The following is a 25,780-nucleotide window of genomic DNA, read 5'->3' on the forward strand; positions in this document are numbered from 1 at the left end:
CAGGTTCAGCTTAGACTCAGTGAGAAGGGCCATATGCCTCCTCTACTGATGTGAGGGGTTACATGTGTGTAAAGGACAGAGGGGATTGTTGGGGGTCATCTTTTAAGACCAGTACCTACTCGCCTTAAGCATCAACTGGTAGATAAAAATATTTGACCCTGAAATAAAGCATCTTCTAGTTCTTTACATGTCTTCTAGTCATTTAGTTGTCTCAAATCTGGGACTTTACTTTCTTTACTTAGATGTTCAAGACAGGGTCTGCCTGGACCATTTTGGACACTAATCACACTTAGGGCTACCTCTGTGCCAGGCCTGTTGTTTCATCAGTATTCATAATAGCTTATCCCAGTACACTAGAATCTTCCCACATGGTAGGGACTTGAGGCTCAAGAAAGGTGGGTGACTTCCTGTGGTCATGGAGTTGGTGATGGGAGGTCTAGAACTCACTCCCCGGCCCCAGATCAAGGTATGTTTGATGAATGGCTCTCTTATCTTTGCAGCTTTTGCAAAATGTAAGGTCATGATCTCTTGGCATTGCCCAATTTTGCAGGTGCAATAGCTTTACAGTAAGGATGTCTGGCTTTCTTAGCTGTATTTCCAGCCATACAGTGTACCTGGAATGAGAACAACCAAGCCAGTGGTATGGGTGGCCTTAGCAGCCAAATGGTTGCTGATGGGTGTGTCGTGCCCAACTCCATGGCGGTGATGACCGATGAAATGATGCAGAGCAGAGAGTGGCCTGTCCCTCTGCAGCTCGTGCATGGGAACTGTGGCTGAATCTGAGTTTCAGATAAACTCTGTGCCTTGTCATGTTAGTGTATGGAGTGGAACTCGATGGCCATCAGATGCATTAAGTATGCAAATGAGAATTCCATCTGGTAGGATTCTTTTTCTCTATTCAGGTCACAATAAGTAATTTAGGAAAAGTCTAGTTCTCCCTCACTGTCTCTCAAAATGCAAATGAAATGTAGTCGTGCGTTTTCTCAAATATTTTCTGCAGATGCCAAATCAGCAGCTATTAAAAGTTGAGTAATTACAGTAATTAATTTCTGAAAGGGGAGGGTGGGAAACCTCATAACAATCAATAGAATAGTAAATCAAATGAGAAAGGAGACCACACAGGAAAATGCTGGAATGAAAAGGACTGTAGGACTGCATTTTCAGGGCAGGAAGTTTCAGTAGATGGCAGTGTTACGAAGAAGATGGAATATGAGTTCCCCTCATCTCCTGGTCTGTTGGCCTGCCGGCTCCCAGCATTGCACTCTTAGCCACCTTCCTATCTGACGGATGAGAAATTGATGGCTTTCCAAGGTACAGATGTCATTTCAAGAGTGACAACTTAAATAACTACATATATGGGTGGTCTGATTTATTTCTAATTATGGCCACATGAAATTTGTTTTGCTTACAACCAAAAGGTGTCTTCCCCCTCTCCAAAATGCTAGCACCACAAGCTGCTCTTAGAAAAATAACCCAGCTGTGTCATCATCAATATTAAAACTGGATTGTGGGAATTGCTGTGAATGAGGCAGAAATGGCATCCAGCGTGGTTCTCTGGGAATTGAGTTGACCTCAGAACTAAACAACTGATTGGAAAGAAGATATTTTCCCTTTCTGGCATGCTCAGCAGCCACAGGGTCCCCAGCATCACTGTGTTTTCATCAGGACTGTGGCCTTTATTCAGTTCCTGGCAGAGGGGTATTTGCTTGTGTGCTCGAGGACTGTTAACTCAGAGGGTGGGAAGCCAGAACCAGGTTAACAGAGGTGGAGCACACAGTGCTTTAGAACAACTAGTGTGATCCATATGTACCTGTGAATAATTTTATTCAGCACCTTCCAGATGCCACTGGGGATTCAGACATGAATGTCACAGGAGCTCACAGTCGGAGTTGAGGATGGCTAGGGAGTGTAGAAGACAGTAAGACCACACTCTGTTGCCTAGAACAGAGGTTTGCCCACTGGGCCTTGGGACAGAGGGGGAGGAAAGCCACAGACAGTTGGGGAAACCAGAACCAGGCTTTAAGGAAAAGATGTGCCCATGGCAGATCAGCTGGAGGAGGGAGGGGAGAGAAGAAGATCATCCACAGAGAGAGGTACATGTGAAGATGTCTACTTGGGGACTCTGAGTAGTTCAGCTGGGCTAGGATAGACCATATGGGTAGAGGGGCAGTGTGTGGGGTTGCGATGTGCAGTCAAAGCCACTCCACGAAAGATGCTGAATACCATGCTAAGAGAATTGAATTTTCTTGGGGTACCATCCATCATCATCATCATCATCATCATCATCACCATCATCAACATCACCACAAGCACTACAGTCTTTACTGAGCACCTGTTACATGAGGGCAGAGTTTAGGCTCCAAAGACAGCAGAATGTCATCAGATCTCACCTCTGCCACTTCACAGTCACACAGACACAGGAAATGATTCAGCTTTCACAATCCTTCACTTTCTTTGCTGTCATATGGGAGTAATAATATCATCCTGTGGCATTATTGTGAGGATTAAATGCAATGAGTCCTTAGCATGGCGAGCAGAACATACACTGCACCATGGGAAACACTTACTAAATGGAATTACTGCTACTAGTTGCCAGAAACTCTACAAATGCTTTATCTTTTAATCTTTATAATAACCCTGCAGGGTGGATATCAGTATCCCCACTTTGCTGATGAGGACTTGAAACTTGTAGAAGTTGCTAGGTGGTGGATGTCCGTGGTGCCAGGCTCCTGGACCTCCTGCCTCTGTGCTAAGTGGCTTTTCCTTTATGGACGTGGTAGCCATGGGAGGGCTTTGGAAAGCAACAACACAATCAGACCTGAGTATTACAGAGACTCTGATCTACAGTCAGCCAGCACTGAGTCACTGTTGTGTGTGTTCCAGATTCTTCTGCCACTGAAATGTCCTTCACAGTCTGATGCGACAGAGAAAAGATTGGGCTCAGGGCTGCGTTCATCTATCAACTCATTCATGTCTTAATTTAGAAAAGGGTGCCATTTTCTGGAATTAGTCTGCATTTCAAACACATTGAAATAATTGTATGGGTTTCAAATAACTGAAATATTGACAGCATTAATAGCTCTGGGTAGCATTGTGTAAGGGCATGCTATTTGAAAAGAGCTATTTTCTCCAACAAGGAAATGGGTAAAGTAGGAGTCTCATTTTGTTAAAGTATGACACCTTAGAAATTCCAAATATGTTGAATTTTAGATATCCTGTCTTCTTTCATACTAATACCCCATCCCCCAAATTTCTGTTGTCCCTGGAAAAATGTCAAGCCTGGTCAAGATTCAGTTTACTTTTTAGGGTAGCCTTTTAAATAGAGCAAATACACATAATCTCACATGATGACCAAAAGGATCAAAGGAAAAACACAATGGGTGTAGAACGATGGCATAGAAGTTAAAGCTGTATGGGAAGACTTCTGGCCCAATTATCAGGGCACCTTGCTTTTAACCCCTTTTCCCATCATTAGTTCTGTGACTGATATAGGATACCTTTGGTTCCCACACCTTGGTTTCAGCTACTCAGATTTGGCCTACATCACAGGGGTTGCAAACCCAATGTTGTGGGGCCAGGAAGGCGAAAGAAATGTATCAGTGGAAATAATAGGGAATGGTGAGTTCTGTGGCTGTTTGGAAGGGTACTTGTTCTGCCTAAAGGCACTTTTACTTAAATAGGGGGCAGTAAAACAGAAGGAAAGCCAGACTATGCCTACCAAATAAAACACTTCTAGATACCATCAATTTAGAACCCTTGTGTGATCAGGGTTCCCTCCGTTATAATGAGTGCATCACACTGTGTTAAAATCATGGGCTTTGGAGTAGGACTGGGTTGAATGTCAGTTCTGATACTCATTAGCTGTGTGACCTTAGGAAATTGATGTATCTCCAAGTCTTAGTGTTCCCTTATTATATTTTCCCATTGGGAAAAACAGTGGAAAATATAGTTGTAATGTACTTAACACAGTACCTGGCACACAGTAATCTGCTCATCATACACTGGCTCCATTATATACCATCCCCCCAGCACCCTTTTCTTCTAGATTGGCAGTCTGTATTCCTAGGACTTTGGGTCATGGCATATAGAAATTCGGAAATAAAAATGGAAGATAATACATTTTAGGTATATTTCCAACTGGAGTTTTGCTATTATTAAATTATTAACAGAGAATTGATGTTGAGCTATATATTATAGTCTGCTTGTGAATCAAAAGCCTGGGTCCTCTCTTCTGCCTGTTTTGCATTTGATCCATGACCTGGGTGAACTCAAGTGGCAGATGACATAGATCTGGGAGGAGGAGTTACCCACTGGCTGACAAAATGGGGATGTGAAGGGTCTCTACCAGCCTGAAGAATGTATCAGAATCCCTTTGGGTCGAAATTCAGCAGAGATGATCAGGCCTATGATCATGTCTTAAAGCACATATATACTGGGCTGGGAAGGACAGAATAGAGTATGTGGAAGAGTCCCAGAAGGCTTAAAAATGCATGGCCAGTAATTGTCCCAAGTTGGGTGAGACCACTGCTATGGTGAGTTCTACTTCCCTCTATATTTATAGAAGTATAGTGCCCAGCTAAAGGGAAGTGGTAGTCCCATGACCCCTTAACACAACGTCTGTGTTTGTCCAGAGGTGAGAAGCCAGGACGGCGAGGGATCTGAAAAACCTCCTTAGTCATGGAAGGAATAGTGAACAGATCTGAGGGTTGGGAGCTTAGAGATAGAAGACATTGGGGACATAAGGGCTGAGCAGGTACTTGTTAGTCAGCTGGTTGTAGAACAGTGCACACAAAGACCAGTTAGTTAAATAGCAGATGGTTTGGGCTCAATGTAAGGATATACTTGTCCAGTCTAGATGGACAGCTGGAGAGGTGGTTCCAAGGGGCTCAGAAATATGGCCACTGGCAAGTTACATATAAATGAGACTCCCACCTACCCTCTCAAGATGGCAGAAATGGTCAAACCCATTTAGGGCTTGCACACGGCAAATACTGTGTACCAGTTACTAAATTTAGATGATCCCAGTGTGGGCCAAAGCCATGAACACTTAGTTTTTCCCGTAAGTTTTGATACATTGGCCTAGGACAGGATAGGATAGGTACCCCCTTCCCACCCCACAGAGTCACCAGTTTCAACTGACTTTACCTTGAAAACCCAGAGGTGGCCAGTGCTCTGGAGGCTTCAGCACCTGGGAGCCTGTGAAGCAGTGATCCCAGCGGCAAAGTGCAATTGACTTTCTGGTTTGAATTGCTGTCCCTCCACACACTCTGTAATCTCAGCAAGCTGTAATCTATCTGGGCCTCAGTTCCCTCATCTGTAAAATGGAGTAATAATAGCATCCAGCTGTTGGTGTTCCAGGATTAAATGAGCCAGTATGTGAAAGCATTTAGAAGAGTCAGCCTTCAAATAGTGAGTGGGCAGTGGCGTTAGTGCCCATCACAGCCATGGGGCCTGTGAACATGGTAGGTGTATCTTCCTGTTCTTGCACTGAGGTTGTGTGATGCACAGTGGCCATGTAAAGCAGGTGCTTGGTTGGAAGGAGTTTTACTGGTATTAAAAGAGAAGACCATGGCTAAGAAGAGTTAATATCCTGAAAACACTTGCATCCTATAAGAAAAAGCACTTTCACAGAAACTGTTTCTACTGACTCCCCCAAACAACATACCAGGGATGTCAGTATTTTCATTATTCCAGTTTTAAAGCTCAGGAGCTGAGGTCTTGAGAAAATAAGGAACTAGTCCAGGTTCACCCATTAGTTAGTGTTAAAGCAGCCTGAGAACCTAGCTGTGGGGAGATTTCGGTGCTCTCTGCCTAGAGGGTGAAGGGAGGATGAAGGTCTGTCTGAAAGCTCAGAACCAACACACCAGGGCTTAAGCCACAGTTGGCATGTGAATAGATCCTTCATCTCCAGAAGAGACAGTGTTCTCTGCAGTCTTTTTTCAGGAAACTTCTCCAGACACTCGTGGATGGCTGTCTGTTAGCCACAACAAAAATCTGCTTTAAAAATATCTCTTAGCAAAAGTTGTGTCAACAGCGTACTTTGGCTAAAGCACCAGAGACACTCAGGGACATTTGAACCACCTTTTCCTGGGTAGGGAGGAGAGGGAGGAAGCCTTGGCCCTAGGTGGGAAGGATTCGGGCTGGAGAGTGGTGTTGGGCCCCACACAGCCATCCACTGGGCTCCATTGCTCACCTGACCCAGGTCTCATGCAGTGTCCAAGGTGTTGGAAACTCTCCACTGATGTTACAGGTTCCAGGCTGGGCAGGCATCCTCCTGGATGGATGTCTACAGGCTGGTTTCCCTGGTGGTGTTCTCAGGGCTGACCACAGACTCATTGCAGGGGAGGTTGTTGGGTACTGGGGGTGAGGAAGCCCAGCTGATAACTACTTGCACTCTCCAGCCTTTCCCTGAAAGGCCATGCCCACTTTCACCCCTTCATCTTTGCATGTGCTGTCCACACCCCTGGGAAGATAATTTTCCCTGCTGGCCAGATTCTTTCCTCATTGTCCTCCAACACCTAGTGGGTACATCACCTTTTCTGGGCACTCTCGGCCCTCTGGGGTAGGGGTACCTCCTATGTTCTAGAACACTTTCGCCCCTTGGGCTTGCACTTAATAGGCAACTATTGCATTTGAGGCAGAGACAGGTGCTGGGCAACAAGGGTGAAGAGTCATTGTCTCAGGCAGAAGTTCACAGTGTGCTGGGGACAAGGGGTGGTGGGAAGAGGTCTGTCTATCATCTATCTACCGAGAGAACCATCAGAGTATGGTATTTATGATTGAGGTATGGACGGTGCTATTTGGGGAAATCAGGAAAGATTTCTCAGGTGAGAGAACATATGAATTGTCTCTTGAATAATAAGTAGGAGCTCGGTAAAGGGATGGGGCTGGAAAGGACATTCACAGCTTTGGGCGTCAATCAAAAAGGGCATAGGATTAAAACTGAGGGTTGCTGGGGGGAGGAGGTTTGGGAGAAGGGGGTGGGATTATGGACATTGGGGAGGGTATGTGCTTTGGTGAGTGCTGTGAAGTGTGTAAACCTGGTGATTCACAGACCTGTACCCCTGGGGATAAAAATATATGTTTGTTAAAAAATAAAAAAAAATTTAAAAAAATTTAAAAAAAAAGGGCATAGGGAGAGTCAATTATCATATGGTTTCACTTATTTGTGGAGCATAACAAATATCATGGAGGACAAGGGGTGTTAGAGAGGAGAAGGGAGTTGGGGTAAATTGGAAGGGGAGGTGAACTATGAGAGACTATGGACTCTGAAAAACAATCTGAGGGGTTTGAAGTGACGGGAGGGTGGGAGGTTGGGGTACCAGGTGGTGGGTATTATAGAGGGCACGGATTGCATGGAGCACTGGGTGTGGTGAAAAAATAGTGAATACTGTTTTTTCTGAAAATAAATAAATTAATTTTAAAAAAGGGGGGGGCATAGGATATTCAGCAAAGGGAGAGAATGTTACTAGGGCTGGAGCGTGGGGTGGACCAAAGGGAAAGATGAAATGAAGTTGGAAAGAGACAAGTACTTTATAAATACAAGATCCTAGGCTTCTGTTACCAGGCAGAATCAGACATCATATGCGTGTAGTTTGTGAAGGAAGCATCCACATGCAGCTCGGTCTTAGTTGCAAATCTAATTAGGGACATCAAGGAAGCCATGCCTTTAGACATGGGTTCTGCTCATTCAGTGGGACTTAGACCTCTACTCATAAAACAAGATCACAAACTCCCACACATACAAGGCCATGTGGACAGCACAAATGAGTCTACCAGGCTGATGGAGACTGTGGCAGAAAGGAAAATGTGCACCCATATATAGAAAGAACTAATTCTAAGTAAGCAAAGATAACCATAAGAACTTGTCAAATGACACCCATTCATGAGTCCTGTTTACTTGTGCTATGTCTGAAGAGCTGAGGTCACTTAACTTGTACTATCTCTTTTCCAAAATCATCGAAGACCATTTCAACCAAATTGGAATAAGCAACTAATCAAAATTTGGGTAGCTCAGTAGAACTCCCTGGTTCTTTCTAAGTGTCTGGAGGAAACAGACATGGTCATCTGAAGGTTTTTACATCGGTGGCAGGACACACTGTAGAGTTATGTGTCCAAAGCCCATACCTGCTGGAAGGGATGCACCCCACCAGGACCCAGCCCTCACTGGACTCTGGGACTGTATGAATCTGGACCAGAAGAGAAAGAGGGGGAGAAAGAGAAAGAACAACAAACATCCACAGTGGGGCAAGGATAGACTTGAAGCCACGACTGTTAAGTGGAGAAAGTAAAAAACTCCTGAAGGCTGACCCACAAATCGCTCTGTGATAAGTTGCCTTGCGGGTCCTGCCCGCTGGCCAGCCTGGTGACCCCACGCACTCACCATGGAGCCCTAATTGAACCACCATCCCCTAGCCTGCATTGGAAGTAATATGCGTTAGGAAAATCAATCCATTTGTAGGGGGAGAAACCAGACTGGTTTCCTGCTACTGCTCATATTTTCACTAAAACCCCATTTTACTGGAACCAACATTGAAAAAAACAGCACATTTTATTCAAAACAAGGCAATATTGGTATTGACAGAGCGGCAGTGATAATGAGGACGATCAATTTTCCCTCCTCCATTATGGGGTATTGAGCAATTTTGGAGTAAACTTGTGGCATCATTAGACAAGATCAGCATTTCTCCCTTTTGAAAACTTTTGCTTTTTTTTTTTTCTTTGCTTTTTTTTTTCTTTTTTGCATATTTAGATTTTAAGTAGCTCTTTTCTGGTGGATGAAAAAGAAAAAAAGCAAACAACAACGAAAAAAGAAAGCCAAAAGCCCTCAAAGTAGTAAGTGAAGTGCTGATAATAAAACTGGAGATTGTAGACATTTCTTTTTAATTCTTATTAATAATACATTGTGGTGTTATTTTTGCATCTTGCTTCTACAGACTGTCTCCCCAACTTTCATCCCAAATTAAAAGACTGCAGTTACCAGATAATCTAGGTTCTGGAAGAGGGAAAATTCAAATCAAGAGGGCAGAGGCTCCCTTTGTGTTCTGAGAGGAGGCGACAGGAGGAAAGGCAGAGTTGTGGACTCCGTGGGGTGCAGGGAAGGATGCTGAGGGCCGTAGAAGAAAGATCTGGGGAAGGGGGGCAAGGAGGCTGGGTAGATTTCCACGTGGAGGAACTCCTCAAAGTAAAAGTGGTGGAATTGTTTAGTGCAAATGAGTTTTGGCATTTCTTCCTTCTATCACTGGTTCCCATTGGGCTGTACATTGCCTCTAACAGTTTACACTGGCCACGCCAGTACTGCAGTGACAGGGAAGGGGTGGTGTCAGTCCATTCAGGCAGCTATAACAAAACACCATAGACTTGGTGGCTTCTAAACAACCAAAGCTTATTTCTTATAGTTCCGGCAGCTGGAAGTCCTAGAGCATGGTGCTGGCAGATGCAGTGTCTGCTGGGGGCCCACTGCCCCACGAATGGCCCCATTCTTACTGTGTCCATACATGGTACAAGGCAAGAGAAGGCTCCCTGGGGTCCCTTTTATAAGGGCACTAATCGCATTCATGAAGGATCCACTCTTGGGTCCCAATCACCCCACAAAGGCCCCCACCTCTGTACATATCCTGTTGGAAATTAAGTTTCAACATATGAATTCTGGGGGACAAAGACATCCAGTGCATTACAGGGATCATATTATTCCAATGATGAGATCTTCCCTTGGCATCAGGGATGGTGGCAAAATGGTGACATTTCAGAAGGACAAAATCCTGTCTCAGAACAATTGCCCTTAAAACCATTCTAATGAGGTTTAAATTTTAAACTAAAATTAAGATGGTCTAAAATTTTAAGTTGAAAGTGTTACTGAAGATATTGTAACTATGTAAATTTTGCTGAATGCCATCAGTTTGAGACAGGAGCTCTGGTTGATGTGCTCCTGGAAGGGGGAAGGGAGGATGGAGGGTGAGCTGTATGACCCATTCATTTTTTTTAATCTAAAAATTAATGATAAACAGTGTAAATATGTGTCTCAATACATTTTAGTCCTTAAAACATATATACGACCAAGCGGTGTTTATGACCTAAGGATGAATGCCACCGCTTTCTTAATTTCTGTCCCTTAGTGATACAGATATACTCTCGACCATGTGGCAGTGTGTTCCAAAATCTCTGCATGTGTGAAGTCAAGATGGGAAGTGAGGTGATCCTGAGCATGGAGTCTGGGGTCAAAGCCAAGCTCTGATCTTCCCACGTGGCCTGAACAATGTATTTCTCTGGGTTCAGTTTCCTCATCTGTGAAATGGGCAGAATAAAATTACCTCCCTCATAGGGTTCCTCAAAGGGATTCTATAACCTATACATATCAAAATGCTTAGACTGGGGTCTGGCACATTCTGAATACCCAGGAAATACTCTCATCTCAGGGCAAAATTTGGCTCTTATAGGAGATGCCAGGCCTGGATTCCCTTCTAAATCCAATGTGTGAGGGGCTGCAGGGAACCCCTCCTTCCCAGACACTGTAACTCAGCTGCTAGAGCCCGTTTCTCACTGTGCTGAGACTGTTCCCTCTCCTGTCTTGCCTGTAGTCCATGATTCCCTTGAGAGCAGGAACAGTGTTGTGTTTAATCTTGAAATGCCTAGAGATTTACCCAGAGCCTGACATTGAAGAGACAGTTAATAGCTTGTTTAAGGGAGAGAGGGAAGAAGGGGAAGCAAGAAAGGACCCCAAGAAAGCTTTCATGGGAGGTATGCATATCAGATGGTCTGTGACTCAAGGGGATGAGAAGCCAATCACCCTTAAAAGAGATGATTCAAATTAGTGCCTTTGTGGTTAGTCCTGGCTTTCCACTGGGACTAACCTAGACATGATCTACATTGTTCGAGATCTCTTTTCTTGAAACCAAAAACTAGGGCAAAGGTGTGCAGTATGAAAAGCATACCAAGGCCCCAGGTTGGGTTCCTCGGAGGTAGAGCTCAAGACTGGAGTTCAGGTACATCAGATCCTTCAAGGGAGGGACTCAGGAGGGGAGTGGAGGAAGGAGGTGGTGTAGGAGAAGAAGCTCAACGGGGATGTGCCATCAGCTGAAGTCCAGCCTCAGCCTGAGCCACTAGGGTGGGGCCCCCCAGGGCATGAATTGCACCACAAAGACTGAAGGGTGTAACCTCATGGGCTACAGTCAGGTGTGTGGTGTGTGTGTATGTACACATGGCAGGTGGATATGTGTATATTTGCATGCATGTGTACGTGCATGCATGTATGCACACAAGGATATGTATAGTTCTGTGGGCATGTATATACATATGCATGCTTATGTGCATGTATGTGTATACCCGTGTAGTACATGTGTGCATATGCATTTGTGTGTGCATGCATGAACATACATGGGGGGCCACTTAGCAGGGTCAGGTGGGGCAGGGCAGCTCCCCCTTAGAGGACTGCTGTCCTCCAGAGAAGGGGGAGTGGTGATGGGTACATTCATCTGGAGGAGGAGGTCTGGGGGAGGGTCCCATAGCATCCACGGCAGGAAAATTCCATTAAGTTCTAACTGGTATCCCTCTCACTTTAGACCCTATCACATATAATAGGGAAAGAGAATGCAGGCAGTCCTAAGAGGACTCCCCACCCCTAACACCTCCACTCCTGCTCCAAACTGTTATCTACAGAAGCCTGGGAATTCCAAGGGTTGATATTTTTATGAAGAAAGAAAGATTGCTAGGGCACCTGGGGGACTCAGTTGGTTAAGTAGCTGCCTTCAGCCCAGGTTCTGATCCCAGGGTCCTGGGACTGAGCCCCATGTCGGGCTCCCTGCTCAGCGGAGAGCCTGTTTCTCTCCCTCCCTTTGCCTGCTGCTCTGCCTACTTGTGTTCTCTCTCCCTCCCTCTCTCTCTCTGTCAAATAAAGAAAATCTTAAAAAAGAAAGGAAGATTGCAAAAGCAATGTATTTGGCTCAAATATTTACTGAGCTGACTCTGCGTTCTCTTCTGTGGACTTCAAGGACACAAAGATACTGAAATGACTGGAAAACTAGTCAGGGTGAGATGACACCACAGCTGCCCGCGTATGTGAGGAAGACAAGGACAGTTGGAAGGTGTCGGGGGGATGACAGCAGGGGCTGGAGGCACTGGGCACCGGAGCCATACCTGAGGCTGGCCTGGGCACTGAGTGTGGTTTGGTTGAGCCACAGCCAGTCGGCATGGACATGGCCTGCAGGCCTGCCTCCTGGCCACGCTACACCTTCTGTGCCAAGGGTATGGACTCAAACATGGGACTGCAGTTGCCTGGCCCCCTAACCTATTTGAGGCCTGATTGGGGGTCGATCAAAGTTGCCCACAAAGTACTCTGACCTCAAGGGCTCACCGTTTGCTTTCGCTATCTCTTAGCTTTCCCAGGAGATCCAGTGCTCCATGGCCAGTCACATCCAGTCCCTGGTGAAGTCGGAGAAGAACCGTCAGGTCATGTGCGAGGCAGGGATGCTTAGGACCCTCATGGCCTCCTGCCGCCGGGCCCTGACCACCAGCTCCAGCCCCTTGCACTCGGGCCTCATCAGGATTTTTGAAAAGCTTGCCTCCCAAGCAATCGAACCAGATGTGTTAAGGTACTGTGTGCCGTGCATTAAATTCAGCTGGGCCGCTGGCAGCTGTGCTCAGATAGAGTGGGAGGAGTGCACAGGGACAGGTGTTCTTCTCCCTCTCCTGCCTCTCCACTCTGTGGGGTGTGGCCCTTCCCAGCACAGGACACTGTGAGTCTAGGGAGATCATACAGACAGTGGACAGGCCCACAGAACAGACATGGCCTCTCCCATGGAGTTGATAGTCTTGGGGGAGAGGGTTCTGCAGACAACACAGCATGTGCTGTGGGGGGTGCCCAGTGGACAGTGCCAGTGCTGCATGAACTGGGAGGGCCACAGTTGGGAGAATGGGTGGAAAGGGGCAGGGCTGCCAGGCAGTGGGTGGCTTAGGCCTGAGGCGTGTGCCAGTGTTCACGGGACTGGAAAGGAAGGAAGAGGGCATTGAGGACGCCCCACTGAGAAGGACGGGGGGGGGCTGTGAAGGCTTGACACCCCCAGGGGTCAGACTGCCGGGAGCTGGGCTGCTGCAAGGAGCCGGGGCAGGACTCCTGACAAGGACAGGGACCGTGTATCCTTGGGGACACTTCCCGCTGGCAGCCCCTCCAGGAAGGCACCTGTTTCCTGGAAAGCTGAGCAGGACGGAGAGAGGCATGTGGCAGAGCAGACAGAGCAGAAGCAGAACAAAGTAGTGCAAACTCCTTTCCCCTTCAGGGTCCAGTGCAAGGCTTCCAGCTGGTCACTGACTAAGTCAAAGCCACCTACACGCACTAGCTCTGCAGCCTGGGTGCCTGGCCAGGAACACCCTGCTGCTGCGTGGTTTGAGGAACCATTCCAGGCAGAGAGAGGAAAGCATGGAGGAGCGGATCAGGGAGCACCAAGATTTATGAAAGTGCTCAGAACTTTCCTATAGCTGGAGAACACTTCTATCCATAAGAGGTCTTTATTTCTTTCTCTCCTCTGTTACAATTCCTAGACAATTTCTCAGTCTTGGAATTCCCCCACCTCCGTCGGCTGCAACGAAAATTCTGCATTCGTCTTGTCTGCACAGAGGGGACCCTGGAGGCTCAGGTGAGGACAAAGGAAAGAACAGGGAAGGTTAACAGGAATGAAAGAGAATATGCATTCCTTATAAGGGAGTCTACAATAGGTGAGAAGCAGACAGACTTAAAATACCTGCTGTGCAAAGGACCGAATGAGGAAAAGCAGGATTGGTGGTCCCAGAGAAAGACCACATCTGGAAGGAAAAGGATGTCCCCTGCCCTCCTATAAGATAGGTGATGGTAAGATTGTACTTGACCCCTTGAGGTGCAGATCATGGAAACAGTGATAGAGTTTCCTTCGTGACATGATGCTGCGCCTGGACAGAGGTGCCAGTGATGGCTTTATGCACAGCTCACAGCTCAGGGCTCAGCGAGGAGGTCAAGAGGCCAAAGCCCTGCGTAGATCCCTGGTATCAAGCATGGTCCCTGGGAGGCTGCTGGCTCCAGGGAGCAGCTTAAAGAAAAGAAAGCTGTGAGCATACCGAATGTGAGATCACATGAGGGCATGAAGGCAAAGAGGCACAACTGAAAAGCGTGGATGGAGAGCCAGCTTGTGCTGGCAACCAGTGGTGGGGAGCAGAGCTTTCAAAGAGATAGGCTGCTGTGAGTGGGGAGATCAGGGAGCCAGGATGCAGTGTCAGTGAGTGACTACCAGTGGGGCAAGCTGGAAACTGGGGGGCGGGGTGATGTTTGTGGGGCATGGTGGACTGAAGGCAGAAAAGTTTTCCAGAAAGAGCATAGTTGATGCAGGGGTGTTCCTGAGTCAGCAGAGAGCCACATCACAGTGGTTACACTAGCCCTCCTCCTGGGCTGCAGCAGAAGCTCTGGGGCTATTGTCAGAAGAGCAGTAGAAATGCTTGAATGGGGACATGGCTCCTCATCTCTTCTCTTGTTGCTTTAGGGTCCCAGACTGCAGCAGCAGGGACTGGTGAGGGTCCCGCAGGAGCTGCCATGGATGCCGGCCCCAACCCAGCAGTCACACATACCCTCAGGGCTTCGGGGACGTCCCAGGGCTCAACCACTGCCCTTCAGACCTCTCTGAGCCTCATCTCCATGACCTCCCCACGCCACCTGCAGCCTCAGAGGGCTGTCCTGGCTCCATCGTTTGTGGAATTTGACATGTCCATGGAAGGTTATGGGTATGACAGGCTTTCTTATATTTGGAATGCACTTTATTAATTTCCCAGTGCCTCTGATGAATTATAATATTGATGACAAAACTGTAGTTCTCATCAGCTCTCACCACTCAGAAGCAGAAAATGTCTGGGTCAGGGACAACCCTGTCTTCTCAGTGGCTTCTCAGGGTCAACATCATCAGCCACGGAGTGCTATGACCCTCTCCTTCCTCTTGTGGGTCTGCTTTCTGGAATGCCCTCCCCTTTAGGGTCCAGTGTGAATTCCATGCCTTGGGGTCCTCATAACAGCATCAGATGCTTTCTGTCCTCATGCTGTAAGAGGGAGGGAGGCCCCTGTGGAGGGACAGAGGGGAGATGTCACAGCCAAAGCTGGTTTGTGGTTCACTGATCTGAGACACTTTTGTGTTTCCAGCTGTTTGTTTATTCCGACCCTGTCTACAGTTATGGGAAGCAGCACAGAGTATCTGGTCTCTGGAGGGATTGGGACAGGTAGGTGATTCTTGGGGGGCTCAGCTTGCTGAGCTGAAGTCACCCTGTCTCCAGAGCAAGTGCTGATGGAGCCTTGATGTCAGACTTCCACCTGGCCTTTCAAAAGACTGGAGTCTTCCTTATTGGATCTATAAATGAGTCATCCTCGTGGTTTGTCATGCTTGTGTTAGGGCAGGAGGATCCCAAGGGCCCAGCCATGACTCTGCATACAGTGGGGACTCAGTGGTGATTTGATGGCAGAGTCTGGACTGGATTTATTTTGTCAGCGATTGACACAAGGTGAAATAAACACCTCACCCCACCTTAGGCCTCTTTCTAGAGAAGAATACATGTTCTATGTGGATGGGCATCTGGTCTACTTGGGCCCTGGCAGGCTTTGCTCAGTGCTGTGCTCAGCTAAAAACTGGCCGGGCAGGACAGGACAAGTGCCCGGTGCTGTCTTAGCTAAGCACCCTTGGTTAGGAGAACCAAAATTTCTCTGGGGTGGTGGGTGCATTCACAGCCCATCCGCACGGGACACCAGGTCTGATTCAGCTAATTCATGGAGGATGGTGGGCCCACTCTGTACCACCAACCCTGTTATGGGGCAGGAGGACATGGATTTCCCTATAGTGGAGACTTCTCCATATGAGGTTCAGCTGAGGTACACCTCACGTAGCATACTGCCCAGCTTTAGATCAGCCAATAGTGACCATCTGCAGGGCGGTGCCCTGACACCCTTGGCAAAATGGCATGGCATAATAGGTGGGATAGAATTGGAGAGAGGCTCTGGAGATCTAGACTCCTGGTGGGAATATGACCTACTCCTGCGAGTATGAATAAGGGGACAAGCTTCTGTGGTGTAGGGTTGACATAAAGTCAGCATGAGTCAGATCAGGCACAGGATGGGTACACAGTAGGGCCACACCTGGGCCGAATCAGAGCCATGATGACTCTAGACAAGATTCCAAAGCAGGAGAAAGTCTAAGGGAGATGCTTGTGTTCTGACTCCAGGTGCTGCCAGGTCCTTCCCTCCATCTGGGGGCCTGACCTTCTCCTGCTGGTTCCTGATCAGTAGGCACAGCACAGTCCTTGAGGGCCACCCGCTGCGCTTCCTAACCCTGGTGCGTCACCTGGCCAGGACCGAGCAGCCTTTCGTCTGCCTCTCTGTCAGCCTGTGCCCGGACGACCTCTCCTTGGTTGTGTCTACAGAAGAGAAAGCGTTTCAGCCCCTGGGTAAGGTTTCGGGAGCTGGAGCTGTTTTTGCCCACACTTGGGAGAAGTGGAACTAAGTCAGCATGAGAGCATGGGAGACCAACTCTCCTTCAGTGGCGGGTGGCTGGCCCAAGTGCCGCCATTTCAAATTCTGCCTGACTCTAAGCTCATCCCCCTGTGATGGCCAGAAATGGCCTGTTCTTCTTGTGTCCCCTGAGAGAGTCACTGTTTCATAGAGAGACGCCCAGAAGGCCCCAAGCGTGGCTTGGCGTCATTGTCACGGAGCACAACTACCTGTCCCCCTCCCCCTCCCGAGGACTCGAGGGCAGATGTGTGCCGCTGCAGAGGTGGTCCATGTGGGGTCGACCCCCGAAGCCCGACTCCGGGGTTTGAGTCCTTTTGCATGACCCCGGGCAAGTTTCAGATCCTGTTTGTGCCTCAGGAGGCTAAGTGGGGATTGTGATAGCACTTACCTCACGGGGGGTGGGGGGGGCTGTGAAAACGAAGTGAAGTGACATTTGTAACCACTCTTAAATCAGCGTCTGGCACAGAGCAAGACGTCAAGCAATGATGGCTGTGGTTGTGCTTGTTTGGGCTGTGGCTCCTCAGCACGAGGCCCGTTCTCCCGAGGTGCCGTGGCATGATGCTGTGTGCCAGGTGTGACGCCCATGTTCTCTTGCAGACATCATGGAGCCCGAGGATGATCCCGAGCCTTCCGCCGGCCGCCAGCTGCGGGTCAGGTGTGGCCAGCTGCTGGCCTGCGGTCAGTGGCACCACCTGGCTGTGGTTATCACCAAGGAAATGAAAAGGAATTGCACCGTTTCCACCTATCTGGATGGACAGATCACCGGCTCGGCCAAGGTGAGCTCCGCTTGCCCCACTGCAATGCCTTCTGGCTGCGCCACCTGGAGCTGTCTCCCTTCCGCTCCTCGGTCTTGTTTGGCAGCGGATTTGGTGTCTAACGAAACTCCCCCTTGCTGCCCAGAGCGCTTGGCTGAGCTCAAACATGAGGAAAACCCCAAATCCAAGAAAGCAAAAATCCTTCAGAAACTGGAATGAAAGCCACACAAGCAGAGCAGAAGATGAAACATGGAAATAAGAGTAGTCAGACTATAAAGTCCCAGAGCAAATGAGGCTTCTCACAGTTTGAGTTGTGGGTTCTCCGGGAAGGTCTGTGCAGGGTCTGAGGTTTTGCTTTTCGAAGAAGCTTCCTGGTCAATCTATTACGACTGTCTGCACGCTGCGCTTAGAAGCCAGGCCCTAGGGCTTGCAAGGACACCAACACCTCTTACCAGATTTACAACAAAAATGACAAGGAAAAGATGGTTCCCTGCTTAGAGAAGGCAATGGAATGTGAACACGTAGCTGGAGAGGTGTCTCATCACTGCCATTTAGAGTCATCTGCCGCCCTGACACATGGGGAGAGGAAGCTGGGAGATGAGGGACATGGCAGGTGTGTCCTGGCAGGCACTGGGAGAGCTCCCCAGGGAAGCCAGAGTGAGAAGGGCCCAGAAGACACCAGGAGATGGGTGAAACCAAAATTTCACCCAGGTTTCTGAGAGAGCAGCTCAAGCTAGGCTGCATTCTAGAATCACTCGGAAAGTTTTTTTTTTTTAATTTATTTTTTTAAATTAATTTATTTATTTTCAGCATAACAGTATTCATTGGAAAGTGTTTTTATTTATTTATTTATTCATTTATTTATTTATTTAAATTTTTTATTTTTTATAAACATATATTTTTATCCCCAGGGGTACAGGCATTGGAAAGTGTTTTTAAAGTTCTACTGGGGCAGGCTGCTCCTAAGGGCAGTCTTAATAGGGTCTCTGTGTGCAGTGTAATTTGGTAATCTTTTCAGAGTTTCTCAACTGGTTCTAATATTTAGCCAGAATGGAGAACCTTAGATTAATAGGGTTTCTCATTTTGATAGTTTGACATTTGAGGCTTGATAATTCTTTGTTGTAGGCATCCATTCTCTGTGTAGTAGGATACTTAGCAGCATCTGTGGCTTCCCTAGATGCCAAAGCATCGCTCTCTCTCTCTCTCTCTCTCTCTCTCCAGTTGTACTACCAGAAATATCTCCAGATATTTCCAAATGCTCTTTATGGGGCAAAATCACCCCTTGTTGAGAATCATTAGATTAGAACAACCTAAGTTTGATATAACACCTAAAGATGAATTTGGTGCTATCTTCCAGTATAATTATCTTATCAAAAAAAGGGCAATGGTAACCAGAAAGATTCAGCAGGAACATAACAAAAATAGGTCTTTCAAAGCATGGAGTTAATTCTTTCCTCAAATCATTGATGACACTAGCCATTCCTTCCTTCCTCCCTTTCCCTTCCCTTCTTCCTTCCCTCATTAAGTATTTTGGAGCACCCATTCTTTGTCAGGCACTGTTTCAGTTGCTAGGAATTGTCCATGCCCACCAGCCAAATACCTCCGAGAGTGCATATAGTACAAAACAAGAATTAGATTTATTAAGCTTGCTGTAGAAGGACACTCTATTTCATGAGGGGGGTAACAAAGACTTGGGAGGAATTTAGATAGGATTAGAGCTCATTTTAGGTGATTTGGGGAAGGGTTCAAAGAAGTGGAGGTTGGTCTGTTCTCAATTGTGTGCTGTCAGAAAGAGGGACTTTGATGTCTGCATATGTTCACAACTTTTATCCAGGAAGCAGGAGGAATGGAGCAGGTTGGAGTTGTCATTGGAGAAAAAAGCAGTATCACTCATGTTAGCCAGGATGGAACTCTGGTTAGTTTTGTGGTTGCACAGTGTCTTTGTTATTATCTGTTTAGGCATGATTACAGAGTGGGCTTGTTTTTTTCTTCTTTTGCAAAACATATTAGTGTTCGTGTTTTGTCTTCCAAAATAGGTTGGTATTCTGTGAAATGGTTCATGGACTTTGAGGCTAAGAAACAAATCCTGTTGATGTTTGGACCTTGCTCACACCTAGCACAGGGGCTGGCACCCAGTAAGCATGCAATAAGTATTCAGTGAATTGCATTGAATTTACAGCCACAAGGAGTAAGACAGACTGGATGATAGCATAGTTGAGTGAATTGGTCCATGGATGAAGAACTGACCTCGTGGGACGAGCTAAGCCAGAGTTAGTTAGCAGGAGGTTGGCAGTGGTGTGGGGCCACAGGAATATGCCAAAATATGCTGTGGGGAATGACCAAGAGTGGAGTCAGACAGAGTTGACTTTTCCAAGATGATCTCAAGTTGGTTCAGGATCAGCAAGTGAAATTTAATTGGAATAAATGTGAAGGCCTGTGTTTAGAGGCAGACATCGGCTGAGCAAGAACAAGATGGGAGAGCTTAGGTTATGGATGACCCAGTTTAACAGCCTTTACCTTAACAGCCTTACCTTAACCTTAACGGCCTCTAATGTTAGAGCCTTTATTTTAATTTCCAAGGGAAGATATAAATTTTGAAACGTGGGGAATAGTTCAACAGCCTGAATTGAGCAAAATGATGTAGGAGAAATTTGAGACATCTTATGTTTGTAAATCAATGCAGATGGCGCAGTGAGTAAAGGCAGTAGGAATTTGGAAAAAAAGACAAGCTGATTGCAGGGGTGGGGCAGAGCTTCAGTGTGGGAGAGAGAGAGAAGTCCCTGCTTGGCACGAGGGGAGAGGAGGAGAGAGCACAGTGGACCCACTCTAGGCAGTTCTGGTGCCTGAAAACTTGGTTTGTTCTTGTTTGAAAATCTCATTTAATTGGTAGAGAGAAAAAGACTATTTCTGAAATTGTATGACCCCTCATTTGAAACTATGTATTTATATACATAAATGTGGATATAGTGATTTTATAGTCATTATAAAAATTATATAAACACATTTTGAAATACCTGAAAAATACTGAAAAGAAGAAAGAATGCCTATATTCCTTCTATCTTACCATACTTTGTAGTTTCTTTTAGTTTATTCCCTTCAGAAAAATAGCTGTGACTTTATTGCATAGAAAATATTATATATTACTTAATTTTTACTAGTATTTAAAATATTTTTTACCTGTGTAAACTTTGAAATTATCATTTTAAAATTTGTGATACTCTGTTAACTAGTTTTCTTCTACTTTATTGAAATTTTTATTGAGATAATTATAGGCTACCATGTAGTTATAAGAAATAATAGCAAGAAATCCTGTGTACCTTTTACCCAGTTTCTCCCCAATGGTGACATCTTAAAAAACCGTAGAAAAATTTCTGAACCAAAATATTGATATTGATACAATCTGCTGATTTGTTCAGATTTCCCAGTTTTACTTGTATTTGTGTATATGTGTATGTATGTGTTCCACACAATTTTATCACATGTGTAGGTTCCTATGTCCATGACTTCTGTCAAGATTCAGAATGTTTATGTCACTACAGTGCTCCCTTGTGTCCCTTGTGTTGCCCTTTTATAAAAATTAAAATACAGCCACTCCCACTCACTCACACCTGCCTCCCTTATTCCTGTCCCTAACCTTGGCAACCAAGAATCTAGAATGTTATCATTTCAAGGATGTGGTATATATGAAACTGTACAGTATATGATTTTTTAGGATTGGATTTTCAATCAACATAATTCTCTGAAAATTCATCCAAATTGTTGCTGTATATCAATATTTAATTCCTTTTTATCATTGAGTAGTATTCCATGATATGGATGTATATGTTAACTATTCACTAATTGAAGGACATTTGGGCTGTTTTCAGTTTTGGGATATTACAGATAAAGCTGCTTTGAACATTTATTTTCCTTTTTTATTTTTTTTTTTTGTTTTGCTATGAACGTTTGAGTACAAGTTTTTATGTGAACTTAAGTCCATATTTCTCTTGGATAAATGCCTAGGAGTTCAATTGCTGGGTCATATGGTGATTGTATATTTAGTTTTACAAGAAACAGCCAAATCATTTTCCCAGATTGACTGTGCCATTTTACACTTCCCATCACCACAGATGAGTGATCCCATTTCTCTGTATTTGGTGTGGTCACTATTTTTCGTATTAGCCATTCTGATAGGTGTGTAGTGATAGCTCATTGTGTTTTTCATTTGCATTTCTTTAATGGCAAATGAGATTAAAAATCTTCCTAAGTGCTTAATTGACATCTGTATGTCCTCTTAAGTTATGTCTGTTCATATCTTGTGGCTATTTTCTAATTGGATTGTTTTTCTTCTTGAGTTTTAAGGTATATATTCTATATACTAGTCCTCTGTTGCGTGATTTGCCAAAGAATTTCTCATAGTCAGTAGCTTGTGTTCCATCTTCTTTCCCATAGGAGTTTGGACGGCAAAAGTTTTTGTTTTGATGAAGTATAATTCATCAGATTTTCCTCTTATGACTTAAGCTTTTGGTATTGACTCTAAGAACTCTTCGCCTAACCCTAGATCCTAAAGATTTTCTTCTGTGATTTCTTCTAAAAGTTTTCTAGATTTATATTTAAATGTGTTATCTCTTATGAGTTAACTTTTATAGGAGGTGTGAAGTTTAATTTGAAGTTCATTTCTTTGCCCATGGGATGTCCAGCTGTTTCCACAACATTGGTTAAAAAGGCTATCATTCCTACACTGAATTGCTTTTGAACCTCCATCAAAAATCAGATGGGCACATTTGTATGGATTTATTTCCAGATTCTATATTCTGTTCCACTGATCTATGTGACTATATCCCTACCAATACCACACTATCTTAATTATTGTAGCTATGTATTAATATTGACTAAAATGGTGCCTCCCACTTAATTCTTCTCTTTCAAAAAAAAAAAAAGATAATCAAAATCACTCTTATTTTTTGAAAAAGAAAAATTAATCTATTTGTTTAAGTTATTCTAGGGCTTGTAACTTCAAATATAAATGTTAGAATTAGCTTGTGTTTGTCTATAAAAGCCTTCTGATATTTTGATAAGAACTGCATTAGCCTAATCATTTTAGGGAGAAATAATATTTTTACTATGTTGAGTTTTCCTATCCATGAACATGGTTTGCCTCTCCATTTATACAGGTCTTCTTTCATTTCTTTTATCGACATTTTTGAATTTTTAGTATATAGATTTCATACACTTTTCATTTAAATATTTCATTTTCTTTTGAGTGATTGTAAATGATAGTGTGTTTTTTATACTTTTAATTTTTTTTTAATTTTTAAAATTTATTTTCAGCATAACAGTATTCATTGTTTTTGCACCACACCCAGTGCTCCATGCAATCCATGCCCTCTCCAATACCCACCACCTGGTTCCCCCAACCTCCCACCCCCTCCCCCTTCAAAACCCTCAGATTGTTTTTCAGAGTCCATAGAAATGATAGTGTTTTTAATCTTGGTTTCTGCATGTTCATTGTTATCCTCTAGAATGTGATTGATTTTTGTATGTTGATAATGTATCCTGTGACCTTGCTGAACTCACTTATTATTCCTAGGTGCCTTTTTTTTTTTTTTTTGTAGATTCTTTGGAATTTTCCACATGGACATTATTTGCAAATAGAAATGATTTTATTTCTTCCTTTCTATTTGTATATGTCTGTAATTATTTAGTACATAAAACTTAATGGGTGTGCAAATACTGGACATTTAGATTCTCAGTGGAATGACTGGAACAGAAAAGATAAACATTTTTAGTGGCTCTTAATATTCTTTGTCAAATTTGTTTCCAAAGACACAGTGTCAGTTTTTTACTCTCACCAACATTTTGTAAACTGCTTTCCTGCATTGTTTCTCAGCTTTGAGAGTGAGATTTTTTAATGTTTGTAGATGAAATAAGCTTTTACTTTTAGAGTGTAAGGTATATCATTTTATATCCATGAGTGTTTATTGGATTAATTCCGAGGTTAAATCTTTCTCCTTCCCCCTACCCCCATCTTTTTAATTTTAACAGATGTTGTATATTCAGGCCTTACCAGGGCCTTTCCTTTCAATGGATCCATCTTCATTTGTAGATGTTTATGGATATATTGCTACCCCTCGACTTTGGAAACAAAAGTCATCATTAATATGGCGTCTTGGGCCTACATACCTCTTTGAAGAAGCCATCTCAGTGGACACTCTGGAAGTTATTAACAAACTTGGCCCAAGATACTGTGGTAACTTCCAAGCTGTGCATGCTCAAGGTATAGAGTGTTTTGATTTATAATGATCTCACTGATATTATTTTTTTAAATGGACATCTAGTTATTTATAGCATATTTATAAAGAATAAACTCAGTATAGGTCAGTCATTAGGGAAGCCCTCTGTAATTGGATCATTATAAATTTAAAACCCAAAAGAAAATGTCACAGAAAAGGAAATGACAATATCCTTTAGATTTCAACTCCAAAGCCCATAATGGAGGAGAATGGGTGGGTAATACCATCAGCAAAGAAAGAGAGAGGAGAATGCGATAAATAACTTACATTCCTTTTAATGAAGAAGCTTTTTAACTAAAGTATACCGTTGTATTCAATTATTAAACAGGCAGACAAACATCCACATTTCCATTATTGATTGCTGGCTGTTCAAGTAGGGAGTACTGCTCTCTGTGCTCTATCAAGTCAAGGGGGTCAGCTCCCATCTGAGAAGAATGATGAATGAATTTATGTACAGAAGAAGCCTTGTGCATAGTGAAGGGCAATTGAGCACTGTAGAGTTTTTCTGTCTCCAGGCCCCATGTCTTCTTCAAGCTTCCATTTCCTCTGGCAGATGGCACTGGCCAGAGCCATGTGATGAGGTCAAGTCTAAAATTTTGCTCACTGCCTATTCAGGCCATGCAGTTCCACTAGCCCACATGGCTTTCTTTGACTCAGGGACCAGGGTGCTCATTCCAAGTGTAATGTTCACCATGGCATATAGTTCATTGAAAATATTAGGGCTTTCAGCCCAGTCTCTCTCTGCCTCTCTCTCTCTCTCTCTCTCTTTTTTTTTTTTTTTTTACACCAGCTCTCTTATCACTTAGCATTTTGGTTTTGGAGGATGAGGTTATATCATCTCTTTGGTAGATGCTTCAAGCTTTAGTAATTTCACACCCCAGTTGCTCTTATTTTATAGTAGGGTTAATCCTGTGAGATTTATCCAGTTTCCTGTAAGTGTCAGAGAACCACAGGGTCAAACATGTGACATAAACATACGCTCAAACAACGTAAGACAGCCTCTCAGTGGTAGCTTCACCATATAGCCATAGCTATTTATTTTACTGAGCTCATACTTTCTCTTCTGTAGAGACAGTAAAGATGATCAAAGCTGTGTTGTTCTAGGAGTGGACCCTGATATAGAAGTGACGCCCCTCGTTGCTGAGGAAAAGGTTTCCTTTGGCCTTCACTTAGCCAGCTCCTCCACCACCAGTGTTACAGACATCAGAAACACTTACAGTGAGGTGGACAGCCGCCTGATTGCCAAAGAGGTACGACTTCTGCCTTCACTTGTTGCCCCCTTTTGGAATCATGACCTCATAGCTTGCTTCAGCTTTCAGTGCTTAAGTGGACACAAACTCATAAACATGCACGCACCAACAGATTCACACAGGCGTGCTGCCCGTTTCATTTGTTAAAATAACACATGCCTCTTCACCCATTCGGGTCTCCTGGGACTAAAGCTTTTATTTGGAATGCTCAGAAGAGAGAGCAGGTGCTCTGTATTCTTCACTGGAGAACAGGAACAAATGGAATTTGAAAAATCTTTGTGACACTGAAAACACAATTGAGCTTCTCTTTTCTAGATGCTACTGACTCCCCAGCCCTGCAAAATGTTCTGTGAGTTGCCATGCTTATTTCAAACAGCCAACTTGCCAACAGCAAGCAGACATGTTTGTAGAGGACGCTGCCAGTAGATGAAGTATTTCCTAATCCCTGCAGAGCACGGTCTTTTGCTTAATCTTTTGCTTAATGCTGATGAATTTGGGCTGATTCGTTTACATTCTCTCCATCCTCACAGACAGAGGGCCTCCTCCCTTTACTGAAGAGGCTCAGTATATAAGGGATGAGGTCTTGTTGTGCACCTCCGCAGTGCCTTTACCCACAGAGTACCCCAGACTCTCGTCTGCCTAGCCCTTTGAGACCAGTGAGGCCGGGCCTTGCAGAGGCTGGAAAGCCTGGACTGGGAAGGAGGCAGCCTGGTTTTCGTGGCACCATCCCATCTCCACATGTTCTTGGGTCCACCTCTCCCTCATTAGCTCTTCACTGTGACCTGTGGGACATCTGTGGCATGACTACACCACCAGAGCTGCTCCCACGTGACTCAGCCACAGCCTGGGTGGTGGGGCATGGGAACCCAAATTTTGACGTCAGTCTCCCTGACATTGGTTCACTTATTATTTATTCACTGACTTTCTCTTACTGAGTGCCAACACTGGACCAGGCCTTGGGGTGCCTGCCCTCCAGGACCTTGCAAATAAAAGCTCTTC

At 44.9% G+C, this 25,780-nt stretch overlaps 1 protein-coding gene across 9 annotated transcripts in view; it reads left to right on the forward strand.

Moving 5' to 3' along the window:
- WDFY4 (WDFY family member 4) overlaps window positions 1-25,780 on the forward strand; it is a 273,431-nt gene that overhangs the window by 74,247 nt on the left and 173,404 nt on the right. For 6 of the 9 annotated variants that reach the window (XM_082718543.1, XM_082718545.1, XM_082718547.1 and 3 more), the window contains exons 14-21: window positions 12,373-12,587; window positions 13,534-13,628; window positions 14,502-14,739; window positions 15,149-15,225; window positions 16,219-16,440; window positions 17,102-17,280; window positions 23,284-23,515; window positions 24,636-24,781. In XM_082718543.1, the coding sequence (XP_082574669.1) occupies window positions 12,373-12,587; window positions 13,534-13,628; window positions 14,502-14,739; window positions 15,149-15,225; window positions 16,219-16,440; window positions 17,102-17,280; window positions 23,284-23,515; window positions 24,636-24,781 (1,404 nt within the window). Of the gene's footprint in view, window positions 1-12,372; window positions 12,588-13,533; window positions 13,629-14,501; window positions 14,740-15,148; window positions 15,226-16,218; window positions 16,441-17,101; window positions 18,091-18,189; window positions 20,282-23,283; window positions 23,516-24,635; window positions 24,782-25,780 lie in introns of those variants that run through there. The other 3 variants (XR_014307370.1, XR_014307371.1, XR_014307369.1) reach the window with 2 other exon arrangements.

This window comes from Mustela nivalis (assembly GCF_964662115.1).
Source record: "Mustela nivalis genome assembly, chromosome: 2".
Lineage (NCBI taxonomy): Eukaryota > Metazoa > Chordata > Mammalia > Carnivora > Mustelidae > Mustela > Mustela nivalis.